The sequence below is a fragment of the Vidua macroura genome, chromosome 1 (genome assembly GCF_024509145.1).
Source record: "Vidua macroura isolate BioBank_ID:100142 chromosome 1, ASM2450914v1, whole genome shotgun sequence".
Classification (NCBI taxonomy): Eukaryota; Metazoa; Chordata; class Aves; order Passeriformes; family Viduidae; genus Vidua; species Vidua macroura.
In genome coordinates this window covers 129327308-129343856 of record NC_071571.1, presented here as the reverse complement: position 1 = coordinate 129343856, position 16549 = coordinate 129327308, and the positions used below count along the sequence as shown (strand labels likewise).

The following is a 16549-nucleotide window of genomic DNA, read 5'->3' as shown; positions in this document are numbered from 1 at the left end:
AAAATGTAACTACTTATTATCTCAATGAACTGATGGAGAAGATATATGTCTCTCCCATAACTATCAATGTTTTTAAGTCCATTGTTCCCAAAAGAATTCTTGATCCACATCATCCATAATTTCTGTCCATTGGCAATATGGATTAACCTGAAGATCAAATACAAAACAAGAGATATAAAATATTTTCAGAATTGTACTGCTTGAGGAATAAAATATTTCAGGGAAGATAGAGCTTTTCTTCTGGCTAATACAAAAGAAACTCCCCAAAAACCGTTTCCTGAACCTCTAGTTTTCTGCAACCAAGTGCAAAAAATCTCACAGTCGAACTTGATGCAGTTTACTCAGTTCTGTTTCCCATACTAAAACCCAGTACCCTAATTAAAAAAAAAAAATTTATTCTTTCTAGACTTAACCATTATTGCTATAGAATGCCAAGTAACTGGTGGATTAAAAAAAGTCCAGTATTAACTCCAATTACCTGTATGTCCCACCACAGAAAAGGACTATGTGGCCAAAATACCTTTCTGAATATTGTTAACTCAAACATATGAGACATCAGCATGTATGCATTTATGTAAGTGCATAGAAATTTTAGTTCCACTAATTGGCCATTACACCCAACATCTCCCACAGAAGAGAAATCCAGGAGTCTTCTTACACATGGATTCATCTTTACTATTTGCTTGGAATTCTGTGTGAATTCTCTCAGACTACTTAGACTTTGCATTAAACTAGATTTTCATACTACTTTCACCTATCTACTTTTTCTGATGTATTCCTCCTCTCATAGTGCAGAATCTTTCAGTATATTAAACAGCAGATAGAATAGATTTCTGCAAAATCTGAAAGAGTTAAGACCATTTACTTACAGCACCCCTCAATATTTATCTTTCTGCATCACTAGTGTTTCCAGTTCTGTTTGACCTATGTGGTCATTCCCTATTCCCAGCGGATGATGATACCAAAATCTCTTCAATTATGTCACAATAGCAAAAGCACGCTAAATAGTTAGAAAATACATAAAAATTAGACACATACTCGCTCAGGTTAACTTGATCTGTCTGTATACACATCTCTAGTATCAAGTTTGATTCTTTATCATTTGTTAAAATGTTATTTTTTAATACAACTGATATTACAGATGTACTATTAATAATACCTTGCACTTATTTTTTCTAGGGCCATAGAACTGTTAAAGTTTAGTTAACAGATGTTTGCCAAATGGTCTCAGGAAAACCTCCTTAGATTAAGTTTTACTTACCCAGTCTATTTTATCCACATTCCAGTATTTTTTTAAGTCACGGAACTGCATTAGCATCCCCTTCAAGCCCACAACAATAACGCTTGCTAACACACACTGCAAAGATATAAACACAAAAGCCATTTGCAGAGTTGCTAGTGAAAACAAATGCTGTTTCTTTAATTTAGCAGTCAATATCATAATTAAATTATAAAAAGAACTGATAGGTGTTTAGAAAATAGGATAAGCACAGGTGTCCTTGTGACAGCCAGCAACAACCACCCTATCCCCCCCCCTTTTTTTTTTTTTTTTTTTTGTGAAGGAAATCTACAGGTTACCTCATTGAGAGAAAAACAACAGAAACCTCAGGACTACTCGTGACTCTTCCACGCATCACCAGACCAAATACATTCTGCCACAGTCTGAAGGACTCAAAAGCAAATCATCACTCAACTTCTATGCAGTGAAGAATTGTAACTCCCCTTCCTCACTTCCCTTCCCCTAGAGAAGGCCTCTAGGGCAAAGGTCCATTAATTTTGAAGCAAAAAAAAAAAAATATTTTTTTTTTCTTTGACTCAGGAGGGAGGAGGAGATGGATGAAGAAATCATCTAGAGCAAAAAAGAATGGAGTACAAACCAATGGACTTACAGTGCATAGACAGGGCTGAAAAAGCACATTAGAAGAGTAATAAATTATCAAGAAAGCAAAAACCAAAAAGTATTTTTAAAATATGGGGGGAAAAGACTACAGGAAACTGGTCAAAATTTACCTATAATCCATATGAAAACAAATGAAAGTAGGGAAGAAGTATAGCAAAAAAACAGGACATATTGTGTACCCTTCTTCAAGTGTCCTTACTTTGCATGGTTAAAATAAGCTATAAAAGGATCTGTGTTTGAAAAGTGAGAACTTTCATGACACCATGTAAACAATAGCACAAAGCAAGTTTAAAACACAGTTGAGTTAAAACTTCATGTACATACATGGCAGAATTGTAGATAATTTTGGAGCTGTATTTAGCAGCTTTGACATGCCTCTAGTTAAAATTAACTATTAATTTGTAATACCAAAAGCTAGATATAGCTTATGTGAAAAGATGCCATACTGCTTTAAAGAGTATTAGCATAGATGTATTCCATGACAGAGATATAAGAATACTTTATAATCTTTTTGTAATTAAGCTTATATCACTATCTAAAATAATTTGTGTCAAATTTATTTGAAAAGTAAAATTGTGTATCATGTGCATATCTGAAGAAATATCATGACTCTTCATTAATTTCTACCACACTTTGTCAATTTACAAATCCACAATGACCTGGGTGTATATTTTTCATAAACTACATGCCAAAATTAAGTAGAAGAGAAATTCACTTCTATACTCTTACATGATAGCCTATATATGTAACTATATATGTCTAAAATCTACATGTCTTATGCTGTCACCTCTGGACTTTATGATTTCGAGATTTATCATACCCTTACTATTCTTTTGGCCACTGAAATGAAATAGAGCAGTTTTAAAGGTTGCACTGTCTTTCCTTGAAAGAAACTGTCCTTAGAAAATGTTTGACATCGTAATCTTTAAAAAGGTTAAGCACCTTACCATAGGAAGCCAGTACAACAGAGGTCCAATTGTATAGATCACCACAAGAATTAATACACAAGAGATAAGGCAAGCCACCTAAAACAATAAACAAGAGTTGCAGATCATTCAGTCTAAAAACAACAAAAACAACAAAAGAAATTGTGAAAATGATTAATTATAAAATATTGGAGACAAAGTCAAGAATCAGATGTTGAAGGTCTTAGCTATTAATGTATCTGGGGATTGCAGATGCATATAATTTCAGTTTTAATCTCTGATTATTACCTTTAATCAACTACAGTGATAACATAGTGAGAGATCTCAACATCTGTGCTTGACCCTGCTGCCAGCACACTGACACAGATCAGAGCATCACTTACACATTTGGGTATTAAATGGAATGTGTGTGTGCAGTGTCTCATCCCCAAAGTTTCTCAGCACCCACTGTCATTCTGCAACTTATTTATAGCCATGCACCCTATGTTGTACTAAGTAACAGATCTGTCATAGCACTAAGCAAGAATTATGTATGCTATTTTTTTTTCCACAAGAGAAGACTTCTAACTTCTTTTGTTGGGATTAACACTAAAATAAAACTATTTTTAAACAAAAAACCACTAACAATTTCATTTTAATATCAGTGTATATACTTAAGAAAATGTAGGTACGATTAAAACTATATTAAAGATTATAATGCAAGTAATATAAATTCAGAAAAATATATGGTCTAATAATTATATATTTCTTCACAGTATGCATGATATTAATCTGATGGAAAATGACAGTAAAAGTTCACTGTCCTATTCTGCTCTGAGTGCTCACTGAGTACTTCTGGTCTTATAAATATACAGTCAGATTCACAGAAGGTTTTTGACGATAAGTAGACAGATGCTCACTTTATTTTTATATTGATAATATGTTTCTTTACTAAAATAATTAGGTTTCATTTTAAGAGACAAGTTGTTAAAAACAAAACCAGACAAGTTGTTAAAACACTAGAAAATTAAAGTCATGGTGTACTTAAAAATACCATCAAGAAGGATAGACAGAGTGTTTACATAAAAAGGGACAGAAAATCTGCTGGTAAAGTCACAAGGAACTTTTCCCTCTTTCTGCCTTCACGAAGAGCAAGAAAAAAAGTGTTGGTTCTATTTGAAGGATGCTTCTAGTCCATGATAAGAGTTCCTCACTTCTCTTTTCTCCCAGAAAAATATATCACTGAGCAACAAATGACAAAACTGCAATCCAGGTATAGCCATTTGAGAAGAAAGGGCTGCTCTGTGCCCCTCAAAGGGTCTTTGCATTTCTTCCATGTGTGATGCCAAACTGACTTCACTATAAGTTACTTCTTTTTGCCTATGACCTGACCAATATTTATAAGTGATGATCTTGTCATCTCCTCATTCTATCTGGACAGCCACAAAGGAGAGCATTAAGCTGATGTGTTGCTTTCCAAGAAGGCAGGGGAGAAATTTTTATGCCTAATGAAATACTCTCGTCGTGCTGACTCATAGCCACACTCTTAACTTTTAGACACGGGCACTGCTATACTGTGAAACCAATGGATAAACCAAGCAGATTTTTATTGTGTGTTTGCTGTCTTGAAATCAAATCATAGTGGTTTCTTTTTCCATTTCATGTATTGAATAACCTTTGATCAGGGTCTTTCCCTACATGCACCAGAGCCAATGTGCTCAAGTACCCCATATGCCTCAAAGTTATAAGTCTGCAGGTTACCTCAAATATTCCATGGAAAAGCCAGTACAGCATGATGCAGTACTACTGTAAATTGCACAATCAGTACATTAATCAATTACAGAAGAGAATGTCTGTGAGGATGACAGCTCATTGTATGACATAAAATTCAACTAAAATACATGAAATAACTAATAGTCAAGTGGTAGCTAAAATATTTGCATATAAATACTTTTCAAGATTATTATTTGTTAGATTATTCATTATGATTAAGTGAGTTCAGAGTATTCTGTAGGCTAATTAGCAATTATTTAACATGTAGGTTATTGGAGTAAAGCTCTGTATAATTCCTTAATATTATGGCATCTGCATGAGAAATAATTGCAAGGCATGGTTGAGGAGAAACAGTACCTATGGATTGTATTTAGTCTTGTACCTCATGAACCTTCTCCTTGCAGCTAGAGTCCTTTATACAGGCAAGAGAAACAGCTATAAAATCAAATTAGAATCATTGAATCATAGAACTGTTAAGGTTAAAAGATGTTAAAGGTTAAAAACCTTTAAGGTCATCAAGTTAACTGTCAACCCAGCACCACCACCGTGTTCACCATTAATCCATGTCCTCAAGTGCCATATTAACACAACGTTTGGAAACTTCCCAGGATGGTGACCTATCATTACTCTGGGCAGTCTGTTCCAATGCTTTACAACCCTTACTGTGAAAAAAAAAAAAAATCCTGATATCTAATCTAAACTTTCCCTGGATCAGCCTGTTGGTGTTTCCTCTTGTCCTGTCACTTGTTACCTGGGAGAATAGCAACGAACTCCAAATGACTTGACATTGATCTGGCAGGTTGCCACTGAAGGGCCCCTGAGTTTCAGAGGAAGAGGCAATGCTGTGGGGTGCCCCAGGTGGTTTGCCACCTCTCTTGTTCACGGGCACAATTTGTACAGATGACAGGCTGACAGGGTCAGAGTTATCATTCTCAGCAATTACAGTCCCCTCTTTCCTGAGCTACTGTAATAACAACTTGTGGGTTTCGTTTCCTCAGTAGGAAACAGCAACAAACAACCTCAAAAATCTAAATGTCATCTCTGTGGGCTCAGTGTACACTGAGGGATAGAACAAGCATACCATGTCACAAGGCAGAAGCTGGGAGATTACTTGTGTTTTTTTAACAAACAGCTCTAAAGGTTACTTTCACTTTATTTTGGAAATCAGATAGAAGATGAATTAAATCATATAAATGAAATTTTAAATCAGATAAATGATTTTTTTCCTAAAACTTCAGTTTAGACTGTACCATTAAATCCTTTAAACACCATTAGAGGGCACTTTCGTTACAATGCTGACAAATTCACATCAACTGAAAGGGCTTTCATGTAGTTTCCTGCAGCCTGAAAACACAACTCCTAACTTCCTTGCTGCCACAGACCTTACATTTCATTTTGAATGAAACAGATAAAAATTAATAAATGGAACTATTGTCTTTCCTAGGAAGGCATCACTGATCAGATGCAATTTCATGCAGGTTGTTAAAAATGACAGGGCAGAGGCATTCCCAGGAAAGAGGAGAAGGGAGGCTAGGGAAATACAATGGATAAATCAGTACAAATTGCAGTGAGCAGAATCACAGCTTTAATGCTCTGATGTACTTCACTCTAAGCTGTTACCTGTGTTTTGGCACCTGTGCTGTATAGAAGCGCTGTCCGTCCCATTGCTGCAGCACTTGGTATGCAAAAGAAAAATGAAGGAATCACGTTGCTGAGGCCATGAGCCAAAAATTCCTGCAAAGTCGTTAAATAGAAGATGTTTTTTCCTATTGTGCTGTCATTTCAATGCCTCTTCCAAGCAATGATAAAGGATGGACACATTTTTGAGGGAAAAAATCCCACAGGTACATGGCAAAGGGTTTCCCAACAGAATATTTCTCCCAACTCAGAACTAATTTGAATGACAGAGCTGTTGAATCAGATTCATCAAAAGCAGGAGGGACATTTTCTTCCCAGAATAAATGCTATTGCTAAGTTTTGAAGGTTAAGTTCAACCAAAATATTTACATCTTGATCCATGTCTGCTTTTTAACTGGCCAGAACCCCAAGTACTGGTGTCTGGAAACTGTCCAGATCATTTCTGGTGTATGGCTCACTGGAAAAAGACAGCCACTGATTTCTCTTCCTTTAGAGCATGTTTTAGTGAAAGTGAAGTACGGTAGCCATACTTTATGCACGGTGTTCTTCATCATAAATGTATTTGGTGTTTGTTCACAGTCAAAATGCAGACATGTCTGAACAAAGGATTCATAGAAGAAAAAGTGGAGAAGCCACCTTGTATGTGCAGCCTAAGAAGAGCAGTGTTTTCTAAGGAAGTGTTCCACCATGGCCACCCAGCATCACAGACTTTAAGGAGCAAGTTAGTCTGCCAAGGAAAATGGTGCTGTATCCAGCCAGGAAAACACAGCTCATGAGTTTGTCTTCACAGCACAGAACAGCACCCCCTTAAAGCTCACCCAGCAGCCTCACACACCCACAAGCCCCCCTGCCAAGCACTATGCCTGGTCCCGAAGGCCATACAGCCACACCACTTCACTGCTCTCCTCTCATGGAGGTTTTCTTCTTTTGCTCCATTATTTGATGAAGACATACACAGAATTTCCAAGATTTCAGTAATGAACCTGTGTAAGATACAAAATTTCCAAAATTGCAGAAAGACACACAGGTTGCTGTGTCCCATGAAGGGCCTTGAAACAAAGCAGCATGTCACCCTGGAATCTGACCTGCACTAAGCTCAAAGCATTCTCCCTCTGCCCTATAGAAACATGGCTCTGAAGCGTCAGTGGAAATTCATGGCCCAATGTATTCAAACTGAGAAATATTTTAGAGACCTGAACAGACAAGAATGTTCTCACTGTGTTTTCCAATGACATACAAGTTGTAAAGGACAGGACCTGATGTAGCAAGACCAACCTGTGTAGATAGGGTGTTCAAATAGACCTCCAGCCACAAAACAACTTGTCTTCATTCAACCTTATGTCATTTATCCCAAACCACTTAACATAAAGGTGGAGGCAACATTTTCATCACACAGTACTAGTGCCAGTTATCTGAAATTCAGCCTTTCTTCCCACAGTGCTTGAATTAGCATATACTTGGATTTCCAGCTGGCTTGGAGTTACCCACCCACTATGACAAGCACTGTATTGTTGCATCCTGGGATTGGGTTTTAGGGGTTCTTATGCAACGCCGCACTGTAGTAGTGTAGAGACAGCCCACTTTTATTTAAGCATGTCCTCTGCAAAATGGAACTTGGAAGAAAAAAGCTCCTTTGGCTGTAAATCTGGCAGCACTCTCTGAACTCACCTAGCTTCTTAGATAAAAATAAACTTTATTTCGGGTGAGATTTCTACTTTGCATAAATAGAAATAATTTCTTATAACATCAGGTAAGTCCTGGGGCTATAAGTACCTGGTTTTGGTTTAGAATTGCTTTTCATTAACATGGCTGATTTAACACCACAGGTTGTCTATAAGAGCTCGACTGCCAGAGGAGAAGCTGTCTTAGAGCAGTGAAAAATGCATTAATACCCAAATGCTGCACTGGATGTAGCATTACAAGATTATCCTGAAGGATGAATTTCCCCAAAAAGAGCAGTTCAACCAATGAGGGCATTCTGCACAGATTATTTAAACAAAATTTGGGTGTTACTATAAACACTAGAAGGTGTCAGGATGCTATATGGAACATAACTTTTCCTACTGGGTATTCATCTATAATACTTTCCCTAAATAGTGAAGTGATTTCAAGGCTCAGTGACACTAAGGAGAAAGAGCTTTACCTGGTTGTCATCCACAGTGTATTTAAACTTTTTAGCAGAGCCTTGAGCAAGAGATAGTGAGGCTACATAACCAACCAGTGCCACTCCAAAAGCTTCAGTGACTACTTCAGGCAGGACAGTCATGGGTGGTGCTTGTGGTGATGGCAACCTATAAAAATAAAAACTGTAAATTTTGCAAAAGTTGATACATAGTCTCTATATACCTGCAATTTATGTGAATACCAGAGAAACAATCTCTGCAGGAACAGCTAATTTTTGTATTACTTGTAAGGTGACATTTTTCAATATTTTAGATTAATAAGATCTCAGTCTGTTGGAAACAGCAAAAAAGAATTTGTAGATGATGAAACAGCTTCAGATGGAGTATTCAATTTGATCCCCATCTAGTGGAGATTGCAATGACTCATAACTCAAGTTATGAATCAGAGACAATCCCAGATTGTCTCTGAACTCTTCAAAAAGACTTTGGTCTTTCCAGAGCACAAATCACACTGTCCAAAAACCAAATTGTGCTCTTACGGTTTCTGATGTTCTGCACTGACAAGGCAATTAGGTATTTCAGGTAAATGCCTAAAAATATGCAGGAATTATCCAGGCTCTGCTTCTGTTTTTCAACACTACTTGTATGAGGTAGGACAGAAGATAAATTCCTGATTAAATTTGCACAAATACAGTTTACTTGTTCATTACACATAGAAAGGGCACACTTAGCTGTGTTTCAGTCTCAGATTTGTACCCTGGTCTAAATAGTCAAAAAACCATATTCTTTCTCAGAAATGTCCCTTGTTTTATCCCTTTCAGTGCAAGCTGCCACACATGCACTCATACTGTTTTGGACTCGTGCTTTGTGAAATTTAGGGAAACCCTGCAATATGCAAGCTGGAGATTGCACAACAGCTGTGCTCTTCCATACCAACGTGTAGAGTTTGAACATTTTCTCTGACATTTAATCTAATTTTATCTTTCTAGAAAATTATATTGAATTCTTTTTTGCCTTTTTTTCAAGGTCATGGAGGAAAGTGTATCATTAACTATAGTGAAAATGTTTTTTTTTTATATTAAGCATAATTAAATCTTTCCCATTTTGTCAGAAACCATGTTTTCTAAAATTACTATATGGGTGGAGAAGAATGAAGTGTAGTAATCTACAAATCTTATCTCATTGTAAATCCTTTCTGCTACAATAACCCAAGCCAACCTCAAAAAGCAGGTTACGATAATCTTGTAAAGAGCATCCTGCCCTCCTGTCATACATCATCAAGTACTTAGTACCTACTTTTTATTCCACAAAGCAATAAAAAGCTATGAAAATGTACAAGGATGCATTTTTGTGCTGATATCTATGCACATATAACTTACTAGCATGGGATTGAATTGTGAGAGAGTGTCTGAGGAGACAGGAAAAAAAACAAAATAGATTTTTACCATTTCTTATTTCAGAAACTACTTTGATCTTTTCAGAGACTGTTCTCAGAAATAAAAGTATTTAAAAGGCACAAGCTAATAAACCCACATTACCCTTTAGGAATATTTCCCACAACTTCTATCCCGTAGATGTATTCCATATCAGCATAGTAGCAAGCAATGGATGTAGCAATTATCTATTGATTCAAACAGAAAAAGATGTTACATTTCTGTTGCTTCTGACATGGTCCCTATTATTGCCATACCTAAGCACATGGCACTGTTCATACATTTATCCTTAGATCAATCCAGTAAAACAGGAAAGTATTACCATGATTATTTTTTGCAAATATGTAAGAGAGTCAAAAGAAACTAAGATTTGGACACAATAATGATGTGAGACTATAGTGCAGTTTGTACATTTTGTGTTAATGAAAGAGATTTGTATGGCTCTCTATAAAGCCTCAAGAACCCTGTCAATCAATGTCCAGAGTCCCTCTGTTCAGCATGTGCCCCAGGGCACTGCCATTCATCTAAGCAGCTTAAAGTAGTTCATGATTTAGGTGTTCCTGAGTTATCTGATTCAGGTGATATTCTCTGAGCACATCTAATCCAGACTGGCAGTGTTGACTGCAGCACAGAACACAGCAGAAGATGTGTCTCACTCTTGTTTTTATGTTCTAGCAGATACAAAGCTTGCAGAGGGAGTATAAAGTTTGAGGAGGTTCAAACTCATTTCCTGTATTTCAAATGAGATGAACACACAAATCCCAATAGAACAGGGTTCCAGCTGCAATCCTTAGTTTGCTGGTATGTTTTATCCAATTTTTTTTAAAAAGGTAATGCTGAGACCAGGATCACACTTTTCCAGCATTTTGCCCTTGTAAATTTTTTTTTCCAGCAACAGAAAAGTAATTGCGGTAATGCACCCTGAAAACCAACTGTTCTTTATACTTTGTATGTTCTTTTAGAGGTTTAGAGAAAAACAGAAACTTTCTAATGGTGATCTGGTGCTGATCATTTGACTAGAGCTTAATCCTTAAAGCAGGGGTTTATAATGTACTTGCTAATTTTAATTTAGTCTATACCATATTAAAAGAAAACATGTTAGTAAAATTACAGAAAGCAATAGCATAGCTATTTAACTTTGTTGTAGATAAATCACAAGCAACATCTAAGGCACAACTACCCAGCACAAGACTTGCTTGGAGTTACAATATGCCAGTTACTTTTTATTTTCTATTTGAAACTTCTTACACTTTAACATTCTAGGCTTTGTGTTCTTGTGATTATGTAAAAAGTAGTAAACATATGAAAAATATTATACAGATTGGGATCTTATGTAATTTCTTTCTTAATTATTAAGCCAAATTATTTCCTGTTTTTCCAGTTAACTTACAGCCATGAAAATCAGCTGTCTCTTTAATAAGTGGCAGGTGTGGGTGTGGGTAACTATAGACAGTACAGTAAACTTCAGCAGATTGAGCCATTGAAAGCTTTGTAAGAAAAAGCCCGATATATAATTTTGTACTTACCAAAAGTAGATCGATGGGAAGGACAACTTTAATGTTTCTGTGAAATTTCTCATTCAGTTCTTTAACAAGAACAAGTACCACAATGCTCAGCAAGGAGAGAAGTAATGCCTCCAACTGAACTGATCTGATATTCTCAAACACATGGGCATAAATCTACAGTGAACAGCAAATAACAATCACAGATCAAAAAATATATTCTGGATCGCATGCCATGGCATCCTCTCACAACTTTGGCCAAATAATGAGTGAGAGCTGAATCAATACTGCAGGAGCTGAGTCATTGGACAAGTTTTTGGCCTGTATTTTAGATTTTACAAAGAAGAAAATAATCAATTTACCACTCTTATGGACTTTTGAAAACTAAAAAATAAATGCAATGAATATTTGTATGTATTAATTTACAAATTTCTATTGGTAGAAGCAAGCTATAAAATTCCAGTAAATGTGATATATTTCCTTTTTGACTTTGCTCTCATCAAGTTCAGTGAGATAAATGAGTGTCGCATAAAAATGTTGAGAAAAGTTTCTTGCACAAAGGTTATCTGTAGTGCCCATAGTATATAACATCCACCAATGCTAGTAGTAAAAGTTATTTCTGAGGAAAAAAAAATAAAAGACAGAAAATAAGAGAAAAGACAAGGAGAGGAAAAAAGAAAAGGGGAAAAAAATGCAGTAGTGGCTGGATGGGAAGAGATGCAACAGGAATCTTCAATATGAGCATCTTCTTCAGGGTATCCTCTGCCATCTGTGGGTCATTTTTCCAGAGTAATGTTTTCCCAGAGTAATTTCAGCAGGCCACCCTCAGTCTCCCTGTTGGTTGCTCTTGCCCATTACAAAGTGCTCCATGGAGCATGCTTTGGTCAGGTCCAGGTGCTGCACACGCTCAATAGTTGCCAAGCTTGCATACATATGTTACTGGTTATTTAAATAACTGAAGTTATCGGCTTAGCCCTGTTTGTTCCTTTTCTGCTGACTGAGAGTTAAGAGGGAAAGAGGACACCAGGCAAGAGCTGTGGAGCTGTGAGTGGGAATACTTCAGCTTTTTAGCAGTTAGTATGTGCTGCAATAAGCTGTAAAACAGGTTAGAAAAATGTAGTTGGTTCTGTAATGAACAAAGGAAATATGGTACCGAATTATAAGGAACATGTGGAATAGAAATATGGAACGGGAATGAAATGACCAATGGCGATGAGAAACAGAGGTCTTTGATGATGTATACAATGTTGTAAGTAACAGACTCAGGAGAATGCAGTTGCCATTGCAGCAGCACGGGTGACACAGTGAACTGTAATTTTTGCTCTATGCTGAATTTGTGGGTTCAGGAAATAAGGCATAAATCAGTATGGGAGTACATTAACAGAAAGTAATGAAAAAAATTACAAGTTTGCTGAAACAGATGGGGTGAAGAAGTTAGAGAGACCATCTATCCTGATAAATAAAGAAATCATGTGATCTCATCACAACTTATTTTTGGGCCTCATGAAGAAAAGCAATATTGCCTGAAAGAACAGCAAGCCATAAAAATGGATACAATACACATGCTTACTAAAGCTGTAAGGGAAAAAACAAGATAGGCTCAATCCCTTGGGTTCTGCATTTAAATTCTGGGAACTACTGTGCATACTGAAATATAAACCGTAGAGAGAAGAGAAGTTAAGATTAGGATGTAGATTTAGACATCATCACAAATAACTTTTTTTTAAACCCCATCATACAGGATAATAAAATAAAGCAAGTGAAGCTTGAAATAGTAATATTAAAAAGTAGGTGTTTTCTCTGGCAATGACTAAGAAGACCACTAAAATAAATCAAAAGTCACACTTGTAGTTTTATCAAAATAAAGATTAAAAATTTTCTGCTCCAGAGAACTTATTCTCAAATACATGTATAATGCTAACAAGTTTTGACAGTTTGTAGGTTAAATTCATAAATTTATATTGGACAGGGAAAAGTACTAGAAAAATTATCTTAGGAAAGAACTCTGTTTTAGCAGAAAGGTAGTCAATAGGGTGATAGAATTTATTTCTACTGTTCTGATTATGTCATTCATTAAAGAAATGATGCTCATATTGAAGAATGAGTAAATTAAAATCACTTCCTGATTTTTTTCTTTCTGGGGATATTTTCATAATCTAGAAAGGGAAAAAACCCAACCTAAATATGGTTTCAAAAAATTAACTTTCCTCATAAAGAGCCAGTGTGGTCCTTAGAGTTTTGATTAAGGATGCACAATATAACCCAGCACAAACATTTCTCAGAAACCAGGAAAATATTTTAAAGTCAACTTGTTAAGTAATATGATCTAGATATGTCTTAAATCTGAAGAATGGCAATTAAACCACAGTTTTTAGCCACATATTGCCCCTCCGTAATCAGAAAATGTGTGGATTGTATCTTGAGTGGCTTGGGACTAGATCTGTACCCATAATTTTCCAAGAATGCATTTTCAGGAGGGCACAGAACTTGGCTCAGTGCCCAAACAGAAGCTGTGATTAATTAAGACAAAAGGAGGCAAACTGAAAAGGTGTGCCCACAAACTCACCAAAGACGGAGCTAGATCTAACGTGAAGAGGCAAGAAAAAGGAAGAAATGGGTTGACTCCTACTTGCTGAAGTCAGAGAGATGGGATTTGTTTTGAAATGAATGCTGGCTATTAAAGTGTCAGCATTATGTATCTGTGTTCATGGCATCAAATGTAATCTTTCTCGACAAAGTGAGACAAAAGACTGAGTGAATAAATAAAATTTTAGTGAAGAAATATACACAAGCTTCAAGAATTTTTGTCTTTCAAATTGAGTAAAAAATAGTAAAAACATATGGCCAAATATTGTAAACTTTTGCCATAGGTTTTTTCAGTTTTTGCAACAAAATCTTTGTATGAACTGCCTAGTACATCCTTTGGTGTTTCTTTGAAGTCTTACCCTTCTGTATGCAGCCTACATCAGCCAATAAATGAAAAATGATGGAACTGCCAATGCTTTGTAGTTAATTCGAATTCAGTAGCCCAAACAGCCCTATCCCCAAAGTGTCTGTAGTACACCAAAACAATTCTGGCAGTAATACATTAATATTAAATTAATTACTGCATTAGACTAAGGAGCTTCCACTGATTAGTTGGTTCCTGGGTAACCATTTTTTAAAAACCTAAAACCACTCAATTCATGGCATGACCAGTGAAACAAGGAGACCCTTTCACAAGAAAGAAAGAGCATGTGGCTCTTAACAGGAATGTAATTAACATGCACAAGACATCTCTTTAAACTGTACATTTTACATTGTATTCTGTCCAGTCAGTTACTGTACTGATCCAAGATCAAACTATAAATCCTAAATCTAAGTACATAAAGATCAAGCTTGCAGTAGCATTGGCAACTGATTCAAAAGATTTACAAATGTTTTGATCAAAAATGTAGTTATAAGTTCAGCATTTCACATATTTAGATGATGCATTTACAGAAATAATTTGGAAATTATGCAGCAGGATTTAGCTTGATATTGCAGTTCACAAAGCAATCTTTGTCATTCTATAATTTAAATTATTTTTTAAAATCTTTTTCATTCTATAATTTAAAATATTTTAAAAATAAGCAATAACAGTAATTGAGCTGTTTGCCTCATAGTTTTAGTTTCATTGATAGTTTTGTATAAAGATTCTTAATAGAACCTATGTAACCACATTATGAACAATCAGTAGACTTTTTTGTGATCAACGCAAATTTTGACCTGAGTGAAACAAAAAATATTCAAGTTTTGCACATATATAAACAGACACTGAATGTTCCTTTTCTCATGGGAAACCATCAGTTTTGAGGTGATATTGAACATTGTAATCTTCAATATCACCCTAGAAAGGGTGTGTATTTGGATGTAGTAATGAAATGCTCTGAGTTGTTTTTTCAATGTCTACATGAAACGCCTAAAGATTAGCTCTAAAATACGTATAGAGGCTGAAGCAAACAAAGGAATTAAAGGAACATGTTATTTAACACAATACATTTTAAAAGTGGACAAATTCATTTCGTTTTCAAAAATATTTCATTTTTATGTTTTTTGGATATGTCACACTGGAGGGAAAATGTACAGGCAAATACAGTAAACTGTAGAGGTAGCTGGGAAAAAAAGGATGAAAAGAAAGGACTGATGGCAGAATGTGAAGGTCTGGGTTTTTTTGGTTTTTTTTTTCAGAATTGCAGCAAAACCACACAAGGATTTTGCAACACAGCCACAAAAGACCCAGTTTTCCAAAGCAAGTTTGTTACATTGCAGTTCATTTTGCAGTGTTGTATTTTCTCATAAACATGTGGAAAGAGAAATATATCTATATACAAATAAGGGGGAAATACAAGTATGTTCTTCCGTTTTCAGGTGCTGAGTAAAACTTGATGACACTTTTCTTTTCCCTTGTAAAGTTACATCTCACATGAATTATTCCCTCACTGTTTTTCTTCTTCACCTTCACTTTTCCATTTGCAAAATACAAGCTGATGCTGCAATGTGCAGTTCAATTGAAATGTGACAAACCATGTACAGGGAAAACAAAATTTATTAAGTTACATAACCTATGTCTAAACACAGAAATGCCACAGGCTCAAGGCCAGTGTACTAGATTTGTTCTCCATATGCAAAGTTCCTTTCTACGTATTTAACCATGATCTCACATGCTATAAAGAATTCATTTCACTGGCTTGCTATGCTTGCAACTCTTCTATCACACTTTATTAAACATTCTTATTCTTGCTTTGCCAACCCAAAGGCTGCCTGAGGCAAAGCAATTGGTTTTGTGAGTGGGAGGTGTTTTGGAGTGGACAAAGAAAAAAAATGTAGCAAAAGTACCAGTCTTTGAATTTTGAGAATTTGAAGTGAAGAACGTGTCCAGAGAGACATGCCAAAGTTGCCTTTCACGCTCTAGAGACATGTGCAAACTACCTTATATCTAATTAATATAATTTTCACATGAAACTACAACAACAGAAGAAAATTATTGTTAAAGTCTAGCTCTGGTGCTTTTGACTGAGATACTGGACCTTCTTAAGGCAATTCATAAGTCTGGACAGACACCAGAAATATTTTAAAAGATTTATATAGTAAAATTGCCCCTTTTCATCATTATTTCAAGTTGTAGTGTAGATACACAATTTACAGAGCAATTCAGAACCTTAAAAATTCAGGAAAGTTCTTTTTTGGAATATGTTCAAAGGGGTTTGATTTCAAAAGAGAAGAGAAAGGCAAAGAACTTGTTTCAAATGCATTA

General features: G+C 35.7%; 1 protein-coding gene across 1 annotated transcript in view; it reads right to left on the bottom strand.

The window, feature by feature from the left end:
• SLC26A7 (solute carrier family 26 member 7) overlaps positions 1–16549 on the bottom strand; it is a 65134-nt gene that overhangs the window by 21937 nt on the left and 26648 nt on the right. The window contains exons 5-10 of the mRNA XM_053984105.1: positions 11299–11451; positions 9878–9960; positions 8360–8507; positions 6199–6312; positions 2848–2925; positions 1262–1357 (exon numbers count right to left, since the gene is read on the bottom strand). Coding sequence (XP_053840080.1) covers positions 1262–1357; positions 2848–2925; positions 6199–6312; positions 8360–8507; positions 9878–9960; positions 11299–11451 — 672 coding nt within the window. The remainder of the gene's footprint in view (positions 1–1261; positions 1358–2847; positions 2926–6198; positions 6313–8359; positions 8508–9877; positions 9961–11298; positions 11452–16549) is intronic.